At 49.3% G+C, this 19307-nt stretch overlaps 1 protein-coding gene across 1 annotated transcript; it reads left to right on the forward strand.

The window, feature by feature from the left end:
• The first annotated feature begins 394 nt into the window (after positions 1-394).
• Positions 395-3132, forward strand: INAFM1 (InaF motif containing 1). Its single transcript, XM_079759840.1, has one exon. The coding sequence runs from the start codon at positions 423-425 to the stop codon at positions 879-881; it is 459 nt and encodes a 152-aa protein (XP_079615966.1). The 5' UTR covers positions 395-422; the 3' UTR covers positions 882-3132.
• Positions 3133-19307: the final 16175 nt, after the last annotated feature.

Genomic DNA, 19307 nt, shown 5'->3' on the forward strand with positions numbered 1-19307 from the left:
CCCTCTCCTCCTCTAAAAGTCAATAAAGATAAACTAGGGGAGTTTTCCTAAAAAAAATAAGAGCCGTGGGTATGACTCCGAAGCCTGGCAGGAGTCGGCTGGGCTAGACCTGTATTTGGGAAAAAAACAGGTATTACGATTCTGGGGCGGGGCCAGAGGCCAGTGGGGGCGGGGCTAGGACGCCGTGGTTGAGACTTAGCTTGATAATGGTTGGCCGGAGGCTGATGGGGGCGGGTCGAGAAGGCGGAGGAGGCCGTTCTGCGAGGGGGCGTGACCATGCTGGCGGGGGCGCGGTTGGACCTGGGAGCTATAGGACGCGGAGGCGGCCTCCGAAGGGGCGGGGCCTATGGCGCAGGGGCGGGGCTTAGGGTGTGGGGGCGGGGCCTGTGCGGGGTGCAGCGCGGGCCCAGTGGGCTGCGGAGATGCGGGGGACGAGCTGCGTGGGCGGCGGCGGCGAGAGCCCGGGTGGCGCGGGGCTGAGCGAAGGCCCGCGCGGTCGGTGGCTGCGCCTGGCTCCCGTCTGCGCCTACTTCCTCTGCGTCTCGTTGGCCGCGGTGCTGCTCGCCGTCTACTACGGTCTCATCTGGGTTCCCACGCGGCCCCCCGCGGTCCCCGCCGGCCCGCCGCCGAGCGCGCCGTCCCCTCCATGCGCTGCCCACCCGGGCGCGCCGCCTGCCCCGGAGCCCGCCGCTGCCTCCGTCTCCTGCCTCCTGGGAGCCGCCGGCGGGCCGCGACCCCAACTCGAGCTGCCGCGCAGCCGCCGCCGTCGCCGCCACAGCGACCCCAGCCGCCACCCGCGCCATCAGATGCCCGGAGAGACACCGGAGGCCGCGGGGGGAGAGGGGGGCGAGGACCAGGGTAACCATCCCTTCCGACCCTAAGCCGGACCGCAGGCCCTCGAGAGCCCGCGCCCCACCGAGGATGCCCGTTCCTGTCTGGGCCAGGATTCCGTCTTCATTGAAATAGCCTAGTGTTTGGAGCTGTCATCCTGAAGAATGGGGGTGAAGGGGAGCTGGCTCGGGGCGTCCACCATCTGGCAGACCACCTCCTGTCCCTCCCTCCATAGGATTCTGAGCACAGAGCCCACAGCCCCCTCTCTGACTCTCGGTGTCTTTTCGTCCACCTGCAATAAACTCCAGGCCCACCTGTCTGGTGCCGTTTGTCCTGTCTGCTCAAGTTTGTGAGGGAAGTCTTTCCTGGTGTCTGATCTTTGTCTGTCTTGCTCGGAGGGGGCTGGGTGTGTGCTTCCCTTCCTACGGAGTCCCTTCTCTTGCACCCCCATCATGCAGTTTTGGGGGTGGGATGGGAAAAAGAGGCTTATCTGCAACAGGGCAGTTGAAGGTCAGACAGCGGGAAGAACTTCACAGGCTTTTGCATGCTTGGGGCAGAGGACAAGCGCCTTTGGCGACAGCCGAGGGCCCGCCCTCCTGTCACAGCACAGGAGACGGGCGGAGAGGTAGGATAATGTCAAGCAGGAGCTGGGGTTCGGGGATTTGTGCTCAGTGTGATTACAATGTCGGGGACAGAGGCCAAGCCACTCTGAGATGCCAGGACGCTGCTGGGAGGGCAGCCTTCTCCTGGGGTCTGAGAGAGGAGCGTGGGCAGGAAGGTGGGGGCTGCACTGCCTCCCTGGAACCTCGGAGGAAGTTCTCAAAGCACCCAGCTGCCTCCGAAGATGAGTGCAACCTCCCTGGGCTGCCGGCTGCGGGCAAACCGAGGCAGGGACACGGGTCCTGCTGAGAGGTAGCTGAGCACAGGGTCCTCCCTAGAAGCCTGAGGCCTGGCTCTGGGCAGGGCACTGGGCCCAGCAGGCAGGGAGCGGTTTTCCTATCCAGCCTCCTCCTCCCTCGAACTGGAGACCCCAGGAGCGTGGAGCTCAGCCTCCTCCCTCAGGCTGGCGCATCTGTGGATACTGTGCTGGGAAGGTCAGCCACTCATTCTCTGTACCTGCCCTCCCCTCGGCCCCTCCAGGACCGTTTCCCAGAGCGTGTCTCCGAAGGAAGGGGGACTCAGGAAGCCAGCAGCCATCTGCCGTTAGCACAGGGGGTGGTGAGGGGCTGTGACGTTGGGACAGGATGTCCAGGTTTAAATCCCAGCTTTTCCTCTCGCTGGCTGTGTGACTCTGGGCAGGTCTCTCAGCCTCTTTGGCCGTGTAAAGTGAAGATGACACTCATGTTTATCAGAGTTTCTCTGAGGATTAAAGAAGCTGGTGAGCTTAGAACGGCATCATAGTCTGTCTCTGCACCCACCTCTGTCCCCGGGGCTTTAAAAACCGAAGCTTGGCCCTCGCCAGTTCGGCTCAGTGGAGAGAGTGTCGGCCTGTGGGCTGAAGGGTCCTGGGTTCGATTCCGGTCAAGGGCACATACCCGGGTTTCGGGCTCAATCCCCAGTTGAGGGCCTCCAGGAGGCAGCCGATCAGTGATTCTCTCTCATTATTGATGTTTCTCACTGTCTCTTCTCACTGTCTGACCTCTCCCTTCCTCTCTGAAATCAATAAACATATACTTAAAAAACAAACAAACAAAACCAAAGCTTGATTTCCAAGATATCAAGTCAGCCCAGAGCGCTGAGTATCAGCACAGGGTGAGTTTAGAGGGAGGAATTTCATCTCTGTTCCCACCGCCTCCCCTTCTGTGGCCCAGCTCTCTTATCCCAGCCCCGTTTCTCCTGCTCTCGGCTTCTGTCTCTGTGACTCCCTCTACACCCTCCGCTCTCCCCCTTCTCTCTTTCTGTCTGTTTGTTTCTCTCTCTCTCAATCTTTGTGCATCTCTCCCTGACGTCTCTCAACATTGTCTCTCTCCATCCCTGACTCTCTGACACATTCCATCATCTCTGTTGCTCTTCACCCCAGCTCTCTATATCTTCTGTCATTCTCACTTCTCTCCCCCATCTTGCCCCAGTACCCTCACTTTGCTCTCCCTTTTCTGCCCCACCCCCACCTTTCCCATTTCTCCCCTGGTTCAGCCTCCCCCATTGCCCAACTCTCACCGTTCTTTGTTTCTCTTCCCTTCTCTTTCTCTGTTTCTTTATATATATATATAAAAGCCTAAATGACGGTTATGACTGGCCAACTGGCTGGTAGATATGATGTGTACTGACCACCAGGGGGCAGATGCTCAATGCAGGAGCTGCCCCCCCCCCCCCATAGTCAGTGTGCTCCCACAGCCAACCTCCCATGGCCGGCCAACCTCCTGCGGTCCCCCCCCCCCCCCCCTAACGCAGGCCCAATCGGCCCTGATTGGGACTGGGCAAGACAGTCCCAATTGACCCCTATCGCCGGCCAGGCCAAGGGACCCTACCTGTGCTTGAATTCGTGCACCAGGCCTCTAGTGTATCTCTAATAATAAAAGCATAATATGCTAATTAGACTAGATGTCCTTCAGGACAACCTTCCGGATGAAGCCGGGGCTGTGAGGGAAGCCCGGGTCCTGATTGCCAGAGAGAAGCCAGCGCTGGCAGCTGAGGGAAGGAAGATCTACCCTTGCATGAATTTTGTGCATCGGGCTTCTAATATATATACGTACTTCAGAGAGGAAGGGAGAAGGAGAGAGAGAGAGAAACATCAATGAGGAGAGAGAATCATTGCTCGGCTGCCTCCTGCATGCCCCCTACTGGGGATCGAGCCCACAACCTGGGCATGTGCCCCTGACCGGAATCGAAGCCGGGACCCTTAAGTCCACAGGCCACCGCTCTATCCACGGAGCCAAACCGGCTAGGGCTCTGTTCCTGTATCTCAGCTTCTCTTTTGGTCACTATGTTTTTTAAATTTTATTTTTATTGATTTCAGAGAGGAAGGGAGGAGGAGAGAGAGCTAGAAACATCAATGATGAGAGAGAATCATTGATCAACTGCCTGCTGCACGCCCCACACTGGATATTGAGCCCCCAACCGGAGCATGTGCCCTGACTGGGAATCAAACCATGACCTCCTGGTTCATAGGTCAACACTCAATCACTGAGTAACACTGGCCGGGCAGGTTGCTGTGTTTTAATATTTTATTTAACTAATATTTATGGAGTGTTTACTATGTGCCAGGCCTTATTTTAAGCACTGGGGACACAGCAGTGAACAAAACAGAAAAAACTTCCTGCTCTCAATGGAGCTGACAGATGAGTGGGGGACACTGACAAGAAATATGATGAATATCTTTTTAAAAATATATTTTTATTGATTTCAGAGAGGGAGAGAGAGACAGAAATATCAATGATGAGAGAGAATCATTGATCAGCTGCCTCCTGCACGCCCCCTACTGGGGATTGAGCCCGCAACCCGGGCATGTGCCCTTGACCAGAATTGAACCTGGGACCCTTCAGTCCGCAGGCTGACGCTCTATCCGCTGAGTCAAACCAGCCAGGGCCAGTTTAGTTATTAACAAGCCCTCTGCCTGCCAGGTGGGGAGTGAACTGCAGGGGGCGAGGGTGGGAGCTGGGAGCCCAGTGAGGAGGGTGCTGCCTTGGTTCAGGTGAGGGGTGCTGGTGGCTAGACCAGGGTGGTGCCCGAAGAAGAGGGGACAAGTGGGTGGTCGGATTCTCTCTGCATGGAGGGACTTTGTTTTGTCCGTTATTATATTCTCAGTGAGTATCACATGGCACACTCAATAAAATAAACGTTTGTTGAATGAACGAATGAATGAATGAATAAAAGAAATCTCTCTTGGGGGGGGGTAATGGTAAGATATGTACACATATAATACCTCAATAAAAAATTAAAAAAAAAAGAAAGAAATCTCTCCGTGTGTAAAATACGCATAGCATGAAAGTTGCCACTTTAACCATCGTAAAGTCTTCAGTTCAAGGCGCTACGTAGATTCACCATGTTGGGCAACCATCACCACCATCCTTCCATCGGAGATCTGTGAAAGGTTAGAGGACAGGGGGGCCGGGGGAGGAGTCTCAGGATCTGGTATAACTCTGAGAAAGTCTCGGGTGTGAGTGTCCCCGGGGGCGGTGGTCCTTGGCAAAGGCTGCCCATCAGAGGGGTCCTGGGGCACTGGGCTTTGTCATGGGGAGCAGTCAGAGGGAGGCGAGGCCTTGGCACCAATACTGTGGGGCTCTCAGTGGTGCTTGCAGCAGCAGGAAAAAAAAAAACTTATACACTTAAACCATTTTATTGTATTAAATAAGAACTGTAGTTAAGTACAAATCAAAACAGCAGGAAGTATTAAAGAGGGGTCTGAGCAGCGCCCCTCCATAGCCACCAGAGGGACCTGTACTATTTCTAGTTCTTTCTGTGCCCAGTACCAACCTCATCCTCAAGCAGTTTCACCGGGTGCCCACAGATCCGGGCACCTGTGAACCCCTCATTCCCATCCATCAGCTACAAGGAGCCTTCGCCCCTACTGATGAGCCAAGGGGCTTTCCTTCCACCTGGTTGGATCAACCTGGGTCACATGACAAACCACAACCGATGCCTGTGCTATAGCTGGTTGGTTAAGACTTGGGAAGGCGGGATTACTCTGAAGGTTTAGACCAATCAGGACCCATCGTTGGATCTGACCAAAGCTAGTAGGCATCCTAACTCTGCAGCCCAGCTGCAGGGCTGCGACTGCCAGGAGGGGGCGATGAAGAGTCGCCGTGCTCCTGGATCCTGTGGTTTCTCCCGCGCCCACCCCTGGGATCAGATTTACAATCACAGCATAAATATATGTAGATGCACCTGTGAGGAGCCTGCTAATAGAATCCCGCATCCTTTACCTGCAATTCCAACTTCCAAACAGCTCTGACAACCAAAAAATATATATTTTTTGGGGTGGTAATTTTGGTCCAGTTTCATATGGTGGCAAATCAACTAATATGAGTTATTTACAGTCTTTATCTTCTTTGGTGTGAATTTTCACACATTTTGCTGCAAATATATTAACATATCTGATGGGAAGGAGGCTACTTTAGCCCTTGCGGGTATTACATAATCTATGGCATTCGCTCAGAATTACCTTTCTAAAATTGGAACAATTCTGAGTTCTGAGATGCATCTGTCTCCAAGGACTTCAGCTAAGAGATTATGGACCTCCACTTGGGCATGCTGCCAAACCTAGATTCATCTTAATTATTTGCTCAACATTTATTTAATGGCATCGGGCCGAAACTCCTTTTTCATTACAATATTTTAAAAATAGAAAATGAAGCTCACTTACTAAATCCCCTTGGTTAATACTATACTATTTTTACTGTTGTGTGTCTGTGTATTTGAAAGGGTGTCTATATGTGACTGTATGAGTGTGTCCATGTGTGAGGCTGTGTCTCTTTGTGGGTGTGACAATATTTCTCTCTGTGTGTGTATCTGTGGGTCTGTGTGAGAGAATGGGTGTGTGTTTGATCATGTCTACGTGTCTGTGTGTAATTGTGTGTATGTGAGGGTGGGTCTCTGTGTGTGAGAGGAGGCATGGCTCAGAGTTAAATTTAATATGCTGAGCCCTAGCCGGTGGATGGAGCATCAGCCCGTGGAATGAAGGGTCACAGGTTCGAGTCCAGTCAAGGGCACGTACCTGGGTTGCAAGCTCGATCTCCGGCCCTGGGCCATGTGAGGGAGGCAACCAATTGATGTGGTCTTTCTCAAACTTTGATGTTTCTCTCTCTCTTCTCTTCCCCTCCCTCCCACTCTCTCTAAAAATCAATGGGAAAAAGTATCCGTGGGTGAGGATAAAAAAAAAATCCTCTATAATAAAAGGCTAATATGCAAATAGACTGAATTGCCGAACAACCAGTCATTATGACTTACACTGACCACCAGGGGGCAGATGCTCAATGCAGGAGCTGCCCCCTGGTGGTGAGTGCGCTCCCACAGGGGGAGCACCACTCAGCCAGGAGTCGGGCTCACAGCTGGGGAGCACAGCGGCAGTGGCGGGAGCCTCTCCCGCCTCCGCAGCAGCGCAAAGGATGTCCAACTGATGGCTTAGGCCCACTCCCGGGCCTAAGCCGTCATTCAGACATCCCCCGAGGGCTCCTGGACTGCAAGAGGGCGCAGGCCAGGCTGAGGGACCGCCCCCCGCCCCCGCAAGTGCACAAATCTTTTTTTAAAAATATATTTTATTGATTTTTTACAGAGAGGAAGGGAGAGGAATAGAGAGTTAGAAACATCGATGAGAGAGAAACATCGATCAGCTGCCTCCTGCACACCCCCTACTGGGTATGTGCCCACAACCAAGGTACATGCCCTTGACCAGAATCAAACCTGGGACCCTTGAGTCCGCAGGCCGACGCTCTATCCACTGAGCCAAACCGGTCAGGGTAAGTGCACGAATCTTGTGCACAGGGCCTCTAGTCCTGAAATAAAGGCCTAATCTCAGGCGACTATCTCTGCCTCCGTTTTAGAATCTCAGTGGACTGAACAGTGTAAATTACTCAGTCTAGAAAATTTTCACTGTCAAGCAATACCTTATATTTCCACTAGAGGTCGCCTGTCCACTTTGACCAGAAAAAATTTAAACTATATATTTTTGCCATTTAATTCCTGGGAGTTCGCTTCGTGCTTCATCCTTGCAGACAAATACCAGTGGCAGCTAGCTTAGGCTCACCTCACCTTTACACAGAGCAGCGGTTGTCAAACTTGTTGGTCTCAGGATTCTTTTTAAAAAAAAAATATATTTTATTGATTTTTTACAGAGATGAAGGGAGAGGGCTAGAGAGTTAGAAACATCCATCAGCTGCCTCCTGCACACTCCCCACCGGGTATGTGCCCGCAACCAAGGTACATGCCTTTGACTGGAATTGAACCTGGGACCCTTGGGTCCGCAGGCTGACGCTCTATCCACTGAGCCAAACCGGTTAGGGCTCAGGATTCTTTTACACTCTTAAAAATTATTGAGGACCCCCAAGAGTTTTTGTGTTGGTGAGCTATATCTATAATATTTAAATGTTAAATTAAGATTGAGAAGTTAAAAATTATTCATTAATTTATTTCAAAATAACCATAAAATTAATTGCACTTTTGGCAATTCTTTTATTGTGGTAAAATATACATAACATAAAATGTATCATTTTAACTATTTATTTATTTTTTAATCCTCACCTGAGGATATTATTCCATTGATTTTTAGAGAGAGTAGAGGAGAGAAGGAAAGACAGAGAGAAATATCGATGTGAGAGAAACACATCAATTGGTTGCCTCCTGCACAGGCCCTGAACAGGGCCCGGGCCGGGGAGGAGCCTCCAACCCAGGTAGGTGCCCTTGACCAGAATCGAACCCTGGACCCTTTGGTCCGCAGGCCGATGCTCTATCCACTGAGCCAAACTGTTGAGGTCCCATTTTAACCATTTTTCAAATGTACAGTTCAGTGGCATTAAGTAAATTCACATTGTTGTGCAACCATCACTACCATTTGACTCAAGAACTTTTTCATCTTCCCAAACTAAAACTCTACCCATTAAACATTAACTCCCTGTCTTCCCGCCTCCCAATCCTTGGTGACCTCTGTTCTATTTCTGTCTCTATGAATTTGCCTATTCTGTTTACTTAATGCAAATGGAATCATGCAATATTTGTCTTTTTGCATCTGCCTCATTTCACTTAGCATAATGTTTTCAAGGTTCGTCCACGTTGTAGCATTGTTACCGGAGAGCCTCCCTAGTTGGAAGGGGGGGTCCCCCCCTCCTTGGCTCTTGTCACACTGGTAAGAAAGCTTTCAAAGTGACAGTAGTGTTGAAGCAAAGCAAGTGACTTTATTAAGAATACAGTTGGCACCCTAGCTGGCTTGGCTCAGTGGATAGAGCGTCGGCCTGCGGACTGAAGGGTCCCAGGTTCGATTCCGGTCAAGGGCATGTACCTTGGTTTCGGGCACATCCCCAGTAGGGGGTGTGCAGGAGGCAGCTGATCGATGTTTCTCTCTCATCGATGTTTCTAACTCTCTATCCCTCTCCCTTCCTCTCTGTAAAAAAATCAATAAAAAATATATTTTTTTTAAAAAAGAATACAGTTTGCATACAGCTCAAGTGGGCAACTCAGCTAGTCTGAGCGCCCCACCCATTGGGGTTTTAAGGGTGATATATCTTTTTGTTGCAAGCTTTAAAAAAAATTTTTTTTAAAAAATTGATTTCAGAGAGAAAGAAAGAGGGAGAGAGAGAGAAACATCAATGATGAGAGAGAATCATTGATGGGCTGACTTCTGCATGCCTCCCACGGGGGACTGAGGCTGCAACCTGGGCCCTAACTGGGAATCAAACTGTGACCTCCTGGTTCCCAGGTTGATGCTCAACCACTGAGCAACACTGGCCAGGCTGTTGTAAGCTTTAAGGTTTTCCTCCTCTGGTATGGGGATTAGCACATGGGGTTTCAAGCTCCCCGTTGTCACTGAAGTTTAACTGTTGATAATTCAGTCTCGTCAGGACTCGGGGCTGCTTGGGTGTGATAATAACCCCCCTCCCCTGCCTTAGTATCTATCTGTCCTGCCTAACAGCATGTGTCAGAATTCCCTTCCTTTTTAAGGCTGAGTAATATTCCGTTGTATGGATGCCACCTTTTGTTCACCCATTCATCTACTGATTTTTTTTAACTCATTGTATTTTAACACAAATAACATAGAGAAATGTTATATTTTCCAAAATAAAAAATAGGATGAGAAAAGTGGCATTATGTCCCTGGTTGATTAGAGCTTCGCCCTGATACACCAAAGTTGGGGTTCTATTCCCCAGTCAGGGCATATGCAAGAATCAACCAATGAATGCATAAGTAAGTAGTGCAACACCTCAAAGTTTCTCTCTCTCTTTAAATCAATGAATAAATTTTTTTTAAAAAAAATAGCATTATTTTACATTTTTGAGAATACTTACCATCTGCTCAATAGACAACAAGTGGATTCTCAGAGTGGCTTCTGCATTTGCTGTGTTGCAATATCACACATTATCTAGCCTCTGAGAAAATCTGGGTGAAATCCAGCCAACTCACGAGCTTGGATTTTTCAAGCCTGTTAATCCCCCAACCACATCACCCTGAAACTCATGTAGTTGCAAAAACGATCTTTAGCCTTCCAGGTCATCTGTATTTAACACCTGCTTCTGGGTATAACTTCTTACCATTCTGCCAGCACCATCTTGCTATGTACTCCCTGGATCAGAAATAAAATAAAAAATAATCTGGCAGTCGTCACACACTCACGTTGCAACGATGTCTGTGGATGTACTGCTGGTAATGTATCAGTTAATCATCTTTGGGTAACAAACAACCCAAACCTGTGTGATGTACACATATGGACATTTATTTAGCACATGCATCTGGGGGTTTGGCTGAGGGTCAGCTGATGTGGCCGGGTGGCTCTGCTGATCTTGGCGGGGCTCTTCCATATATCTAAGGTCATCTGGGGCTTGCTTGGGTCTGGCCATGGTTGAGGGGCCCATTGATCTTGATTGGGCTCCCTCAAGTGTTTGTGGGCGGGCTGATCTTGGCTGGCCTTGGCAAGTGCATCCAGTAGCTGGGACCAGAGGGCCATCCCAGGAATATCCTTCTCCTGGTGGTGGCAGTGAGCCCAAGTGCACCGGTACATTTCACGTCTCTGTATGTGTTCTATGTGCCATCATCTTATTGGCCAATCAAGTCACATGGCCAAGTCCAGTATAAAGGTGCAGAACTACATTCCTTCCTAGGAGATGAGGTGTAGAGTGAAGACTTAAAATTTTTTACAAAATCTATTTATTTCCAAGAGTAATCTAATCTGTCACAGGTGGGGTGGGGGGATGGGAGAACCTGGATGTTGTGCTCAAACCTGAAATAAGTGTGCGTGTTGGGAGGTGGGAGGTGGGTGGAAAGATGAAAACGCAGGCAATCTGACCCCAACTGCACCCATTTCACTCCTCATTTTGCTTCTCAGCCCAAACCATACAGAGAGCCCACGTATAGGCACTCTGTTGAAAATGCCAGCTGTGCTCCCACTTGACAGCCAGAACCAACCGCCGGCCATGTGAGCGAGCCGCCTGGGACATCCAGCCCAGTCGAGCCTTCAAGTCAGTACAGCCCCAGCCAGCATCTGACTGCAATAGAGAGACCCTGGGTGAGAGCTGCCCGGCAGTCCAGCCACAGAACCATGAGAGACAATATAAAACACTTAAAGCTCTTTTGTTTGAGACTTGCTATGCAACAATATGCCAATAAAACCATGTTCCTCCCCGGCCGGGTGGCTCAGTGGTTGAGCATCAACCTAGGAACTGGGAGATCATGGTTCGATTCCCGGCCGGGGCACATGCCCGGGTTGTGGGCTCCATCTCCAGTGGGGGGTGTGCAGGAGGCAGCCAATCAAGGATTCTTTCTCATCATTGATGTTTCTATCTCTTTTTCCCTCTCCCTTCCTCTTTGTGGGATCGAGCCCACAACCCGGGCAGGTGCCCTGATCGGGAATAGAGTCGTGACCTCGTGGTTCATAGGTCAACACTCAACCGCTGAGCCATACCAACCGGGCAAACCAACACCACATTTCAGAAAGTCTGGGTGAATACACTCCAAACTGCTAATAGGAAGCGTTTCAGAAGGTTTTGTGTGTTGTTCAGATGTTTGCAAGATGCACAGATTACCTTTTAACATAAGAAACAGTCTATAAAGAGTTTTTGTGAGTTTATTGGAGCCAAACTGTCGACAACTGCTGGGAAGCAGAATCTCAATGCATTGAGGCAATGCTCCCAAGAATGGAGGCTTTTCACTTAGTTTTATAAATTTCCATCAGAGGAGGAGACGTAAGTGGGTTACTTGAAATCCACTGGTGATAGATTAGTGTGGAGAGCGGCCACAGTGTTGGGACAGGTTCAAGCTTCGGACTAATGAGAGGGCACGGTCCTCTCGTGGCAAAGCCACATGCAGGTCCTAGCCCTCCCAGCACAATTATAGTTGTAATCTTGAACCTCTGGTCCGAACCGGTGGCCCCAGGTGGCTGAGGGATATGGGCTGCAGGAAGTGCAGCAAGGAAACAAAGCTTGACCAAGTGCATGTAATTGAGTAGATTCGAAACCCACGAGAACATTGTAGCCAGGCCTTACTTTGCCTCGTGGCATCTGGCTATAAAATAAAGACTCGGCTTGTAGTCTGTGGCGCTGTCGCCAGCTCTCCAACAGAGAGGACAGCGTCCCACCCAGACCCAGCTTTTTTCTCTTGTCTGTCTTTTCTCAATCCTTCACCGCCCCCTCTCAGGCTCACTGAACCTGGCTGAGCTGGCTCGGCACAGATTAGGGAGGCGGGAGAAAGCAAAGGGGGAAAACCTTTGGGATTGGATAAAAGTGAAATGACAGACACGTGCCCCTTTTACCTAGGTGGGTACAGGACAGTTAACAGTTGACAATTTTCACAATAACAGTAACTATGAGGGAATCCTTGGGCTGCAACCTGGCGCCACGTGTTGTGCCCCGAGGGGTCCGGAAAAATGGAAGTTACAAGTTTCCCTGACATCCCACAGGGCGAAAAGACAAGAGGCTCAGTAAAGATTGAAGCTGTTCTCTGTCAGGGAAGATGCTGGCCTAGGTCATGATGTTATATTGTAAATCAGAAGACGCCTTCATCAATACGCCAGATTCATTTGGAGTCCTTTTCATTTCGCTAGCGCTAGCGGGCCCAGAGGAAAAATTGCTTCTCAAATTCTGGGGCCCCAAATAGAGGAAGTCTTTCCTATATATACCTTTCTCAGTTCTTTGTTTTCCAAATTTGGAATGAGACTTCGGAACCTTCTGAGAAAAAGTCCTGTGTGCTGGGACAGGGCCCTGAGACCATATCTCAAGGCCTGGCCTGGCGCCAGCACTGACAGCTCTGTCTGGGGCATAGTTTATGGCCTCTCTGGAATGGGAGTAGTCTCATTTTCCCCTAATTACTTAAGCAAGCAAATGTTTGCAGAAGCCAGAATAGCAGGGTTAAATTTTTAAACAGCAATTTTTACCCAAGATGGAGGTTACTATGCTTCAATGACTACCCACTATAAACTGCTTTGTAATGAAACGGTTTTCATGTCAGGCCATCCTTTGTGGTTACTGTAGGTCTCTGAGTTTGCAAGACCACCACGCAGGCCTTCCCTGAGTTAATCAGGTTAGCATTCGGCCCCCTTTACAATGAAAAGAAAGCTAGATCTATAGAAATTGGAGGTTGCTGTAGAAAAAAAAATTCTGTTTGTGGAGGAAAGATGGGGTGACCGGTTGCTGAGTTGCAGAAGGGCGTGGGGCGGGGAGGGGGGGAGGGGGGAAGGAGAAGGAGCTTGCGTCTGTCCTCATGACCACACTCACTGTGGTGGCTGAAGAGATTTTCCCACAGATAGCCACATCCTGCTTCCTGGGCTCTGTGGCGTGAACTTACACAGCAAAAGGGACTCGGCAGATTAAATGAAGGATCCCGAGACGGGAGGTTATCCAGGGGGACCCTAAATGCAATCACAGGGGTTCGCCCGTGGGCGGGGTTAGCGGGAGACCTGAGGCCGAGCAGGAGCGAAGGTGATGAGACCACGTGGAGGCGGAGATGGGAGTGGCGGCCACCAGCCGTGGCGCTGACCTCACCAGCAGCGGGAGGAGCCAGGCATAGGCTGTCTGGAGCCTGCAGAGCGAGTGTGGTCCTGCTGGCCGCTGGAGTGTGGGCTGCTGCCTCCAGGTGGTGAGAGGGTCCACGCCTTCCTGTTGTTTTCAGCCACTTGGTTCGCGGCCCTTGGTGTCAGCAATAGTACACTCATCGAGGCTCCTTCCTCAACCCAGGTCCAGCTTGTTTCTGTTAGGGGCAGAAGTAGAATATGGGGGACTAGCGACAGTGATAAGAAATACTAAGCATGCTCTGCTAACCGTGACGGTCCTGTTCCGAGTAGAGGAAGCGCAGGATAACCTGGCTGGGAGTTGCACACGAGACCTGAGGGAAATGAGGCCCATCTCTGCCTCCCCGAGCGGCCTATTATCATGGAGAGATGAGTGTTAGGTCTGATCAAATCATCGATTCGATACCCCCTCCCCTGGGGACTGACCTTCAGGCCACTTCCCAGAGGACATTCCACTTGCTTAGACCACATTCCACTTGCTGAGACCATTATCTCCCCCCTCCGGAGTTTCCCGGAATCCGGACCTGCACACAGAATTCTCCGCCCAGAAAAAGCCCGCCTAGAGTCCTTTAAAACCCCTGACTCCCCGTCTTTGGGGGCTGGTGCCATAGGGGGGCTCAGCCCATCTGGGTATCCAGATGACCTAATACAGTGGTCGGCAAACTCATGAGTCAACAGAGCCAAATATCAACAGTGCAACGATTGAAATTTCTTTGGAGAGCCCAATTTTTTAAACTTAAACTTCTTCTAACGCCACTTCTTCAAAATAGACTCGCCCAGGCCGTGGTATTTTGTGGAAGAGCCACACTCAAGGGGCCAAAGGGCCGCAGGTGGCTCGCGAGCCGCTGTTTGCCGACCACTGATCTAATACATTTATAAGCCCTTACCGCTTTGGTCTCCCGCTTCCTCCTTCCCGGACCCTAACAATTAGCAACCTTGCTGCAGAAACCAGAGGCGCCAGCCCTTTGCATACCCACAGGCCTTTGCAAACCCCCCCCCCCCCCGTCAGCATTACCTGAAAAGTGCCCATTTTGCCTACCCCCACCCTTATCCCTTTTGCCTACTTCTCCAAGTAATCTTCATCCTTCTGCCCAATGTGAGCAGGATACTAAAATATTAATTAATTTGAGTTTGCCTACTTTTGGATTTTTACTACAGACAATCTAGAGGATAGATTTGAATCTGTTAATAAATATGTCTTATATTTTATTTGAAATATATCTCTTATAATGTGAATGTACTGCTAATATGAGAAATGCTAAGTACTTACTTGCCACCTAAAATGTAAGGTTCCTAAGAGTTAAAAATTCTAACTAATTGGAAAGAAATTGTATAGTTTTGGTAGTAGAAGGCATGTGGTATGGAGATGCATTTTGAAGGGAAAAAGAAAGTCAGTTTTTCTAAAGTGGAATGGTTAAGAAGGTTTGTGCAAGTTATAGAAGAGCTGTAAAAAGAAACCTTAAAGGAAATTATAGGTAATCTGAATAATAAGTTTAATTAAATAAATGAATCTAAAATAAGCTAATGCAGAATTTGGTTAGTCCTTTTCCAGTCTGTTAAAAGGAAAGAAGTTTTTCCTGTATTTGCCCAGGAAGCAAAAGTTCTATAAATTATTGAAATAGTTATATATTGTGTTATTTTAATCAGGAACTTAATTACTTAAAAAAAAAGTGATCTTAACTGTGGGAACTGAAGTTTTGCTAGTCTATGTTTGCATAGTACACTTTTGGAGGGATCAGGTAGGGAGAAAAATATGTAATTTACCAAATTGCCTAATGAATAAATAGTCTAATACTATTTAATAATAATGATGATATATAATCTTTTGGTAAATAAGTTTGACAACCTTTCCAGGGTTTGAATTTTAGGAAACTTTTTTTTTAAACCTAGAATTGGCTTTAGGTCAATCCAATAGGCCTGGAATACCTCAAGGATTTGTTTTCTCTCCTTATGAAGAAAAATTTTATAATTAAGGTACATGGGAACTTTGTCAAATAAAGAAGTAATAACTATATTCTATTTATATATGTATATTATTAAACTAGGTTCTGATATGCTTTCATTTATAACTCTAACTTATTATTCTGGAATATTGTGTTTTGCAAAAAGGACAAGATTCCATGTCATTTGCATTTTAATCCATAACTGTGTCATTTTTAAATTTCTTCTTGTCATTTAGAGACAGTTACTGTTCTGTTATAATGCATTTGGAAAAAATGTTACATCTTCGAAGGATCCAGGGAAAGGACTCTGACATTTTCAGATCATCCCCTTCGAACTGGATAAAAATTATTAGAACTCTATAGAATATCTTTATTTATAGAAGTACTGGCAGGAAAAATCAAGAGTAACAAAAAATTGCTTATGGGGCTGAATGAATTGAAAATAATTATACCATTTTTGTAACTTTTGCTGAAAGTATTGCTGATTCTTAAACTTTTTGTGTTTCAGGTAGAAGAAAGCATTTTAACAGCAATTTGGTAAATTGCATATTTTTCTCCCTACCTCATCACTCCAGAATTTGGCAATGCTTAATGCGTGAATATGTTTCTTTGCATGAATTCAATAAGACCAGTTCCCAATTGTGGTTTTTATTAACAGAGACTTTGGAACGTCATGTCTAACATGCCTGGACTCCGGATGTCACCAGAAGTTGGGAAACCTATTGCTAATATGTAGAATTATTCTATTCATTTTGGGAAGAAAGTCACAGATGGGGAGCTTTATAGGTTGGGACCCACTGTCCAGGAGGAGGATGCAGGGATGTTTTCTCTAAACACTATGGCAGTAGTTCCCAGTGGTGAATGCCGTCTTTCAGTATCTAATAACTACAATATGAAATGTTCTCATCATTTCACCCTCCCTGAGAGGCGTGGACATACTAAGCGGCCGGCTGGGTGGTTTCTGATTGGTGGGGGGGTAACTGTTTACTCATCTATCCCTGTCAACAGCACCGGGGGCCTTGTTCTGAGGACGACTGACCGTCTTTATGCCCCTGAAACATCACAGGGTCCAAACCAAAGGAGACCTTCTCCCAGCCGTGGCATCGACTACAACGATGATCTCCACCTGGGGAGCCCAGCTGAGTGTATTGCTTTGACCATGTTTGTTATGCTGGTAATGGTGGGCTCTGTGCCGCGCCAGCACGGCCAAGGGTGAACCCGAGGGGGGGCGATAAGAGGATTGAGAAAAGATAGACAAGAGAAGGAAAGCTGGGACTCAGTGGGACTCAGTGGGGAGCCAGCAGCACCATGTCTTGTCTTTATTTTATAGCCGATGCCACGAGGCAAAGGAAGGGCGTGGTCAAGATGTTTACAGAATTCTCCTGGGTTTCGATCCCACTCAACTACATGCACCTGATCAAACTTTGTTTACTTACAGCCCACATCACTGAGGCACGTGGGGCCACGTGTTCGGACCATAGGTTCAAGCTGACAACTACAGCTGTTGGCTATCATTGTGCTGGGAGGGCCCTGCCCTCCAAGCTGGGACTTGCACGTGGCCACGAGGGGACTGTGCCCTCTCGTCAGTCCGAGGCTTGAACCTGTCCAAACGCTGTAGCCGCGCCCCACAAGGCTCCGTAATGTAGAGGTGACCTGGCTGGCGTGTATCATGGTAAAAGCCCTGAATACCACTTCCAGAGCCGTGTATGGGATCAATCAAGAGCTGAGCCCGGTCCGGGAGGCAGTTTTAGAGAATCAGGCTGCGATAGGTTACTTGCTTCGGGGCATTACCACGGCTGTGAGGAACGGAAAGGAATGTGCTGCTTTAATCTTTCTGACAATTCTCAGTGGATAGAAAACAACATTCAACACATTAGGAAAAGCATCTCCAAGGTAAAACAACAAGAAGGGTTTTTTGGATTTGACGTATCCAACCTAACTTCCTGGCTACCCAGCCTGTCTGGGTTGCGGGAATTCCTTTTAGGTTTTCTCCTGTTTATTTATTTTTTGTAGTCTGATAGCTCGCTGCTGTATTCGACGTCTCCCTCTTTGTAGATCCTGCATTTGCTGTAATCCATCCCCAAGTGCTGCTTTCAAGGTAGAAGCAGAGGCAGTCCAGCAGGGTGAGACTTTTCATCTAAAACCAATCTCATAGCGATGAGATGATAGAAATAGCAGTAGAGAAATGCTAGGGGCAGAAGTAGAATATTGGAGACCGACTATAATTATCCTATATAATAAAAACCTAATATGCAAAGTGTCCTGTCATCCAGTTGGCCGTTCAACGAATCAAAAGCATAATATGCTAATGATATGCTAAGGCTGCTCAACTGCTCGCTATGATGTGCACTGACCACCAGGGGGCAGATGCTCTGACTGGTTGGTTAGCTTCCTGCTGGGGTCTGGCTGATCGGGACTGAGTGAAACAGGAGCCCTCCCACGATCCCTCCCTAGCTGGCCAACCTCCCGCGTCCCTCCCTGGCCCTGATTGTGCACCGATGGGGTCCCTTGGCCTGGCCTGTGCCCTCTCACAATCTGGGACCCCTCAGGGGATGTCAGAGAGCTGGTTTCGGCCCGATTCCACAGGCCAGGCCGAGGGACCCCACTGGTGCAGGAATTCGTGCACTGGGCCGCTAGTAAGAAATATTAATCATGCTCTGTTGCCCTAGCTCTGTGGTTGGCAAACTGCGGCTCGCGAGCCACATGCGGCTCTTTGGCCCCTTGAGTGTGGCTCTTCCACAAAATACCACGGCCTGGGCGAGTCTATTTTGAAGAAGTGGCGTTAGAAGAAGTTTAAGTTTAAAAAATGTGGCTCTCCAAAGAAATTTCAATCGTTGTACTGTTGCTATTTGGCTCTGTTGACTAATGAGTTTGCCAACCACGGCCTTAGCTGGTTTGGCTCAGTGGATAGAGCGTTAGCCTGCTGACTGAAGGGTCCCAGGTTCGATTCTGGTCAGGGGCACGTGCTCTGGTTGCAGGCTCGATCCCCAGCTGCTTGCGGGAGGCAATCAATCGATGTGTCTCACACCAGTGTTTCCCTCTCTCTGCCTCTCCCCCTCCTTCCCACTCTCTCTAAAAATCAATGGAACAATATCCTCCGGTGAGGATTAACAAACAAACAAAAAACAAATGGATGTCTTGCTCTCTCTCAAACCAATAATTAAAAAATAAAAAACAATTAATCATGCTCTGTGAACCGCGATTGTTTTGTTCTGATTAGAGAAGGCGCATTCTAACCTGGCTGGGAGCTGCACGGGGGACCTGGGAGCTCCCCTGGGAATCTGGCTCACCCCCCACATCCGGGAGCTGCTCATTATCCTGGAAAGAGTAACAACCTTGTTGCAGAAACCAGGGGCACAAGCCCTTTGCATGCCACCAGCCCGTTGCAAACCCTGAGCCAGCATTCCCTGAAAGTGCCCGTTTTGCATACCCCCACTCTTATCCCTTTTGCCGACTTCTCCAAGAAATCTTCATCCTTCTGCCCAATGTGAGCGGCTGGCTTATGGGGGGCTGTGGAGCAGATTCTTGTGGATGACCTGCCGCTCTCCCTTCCTGCCGGCAGGATTGGAATAAACGCTCACGTGTGATTCAACGCTGTCTCTGCCGAATTGGCTCAAGCAGTGACTGGCAGCCCAGACCCATGATGGTCCGGTTTCATTCGGGCCTCCAAGCAACCTGCTCGGGAGGCTGGGCTCCCTCCCCCCTGCCCGGGACCTCAGGGCGGTCAGGCAGGCTGGACGCCTAGGCTTCTTGGCGTCGGGGCCCTAGAAGGAGAGGGAGAGGGAGAGATGGTCTCAAATGGGGAACCCCAGCTCAGAGCGGGGCCGGGTGTAAACCGGGCAGGCACCTCTCCCATCTGGCTGGGGCGGGAGGGGACTGCGCTCGGAGCC

This window comes from Cnephaeus nilssonii (assembly GCF_951640355.1).
Source record: "Cnephaeus nilssonii genome assembly, chromosome: 20".
Classification (NCBI taxonomy): Eukaryota; Metazoa; Chordata; class Mammalia; order Chiroptera; family Vespertilionidae; genus Cnephaeus; species Cnephaeus nilssonii.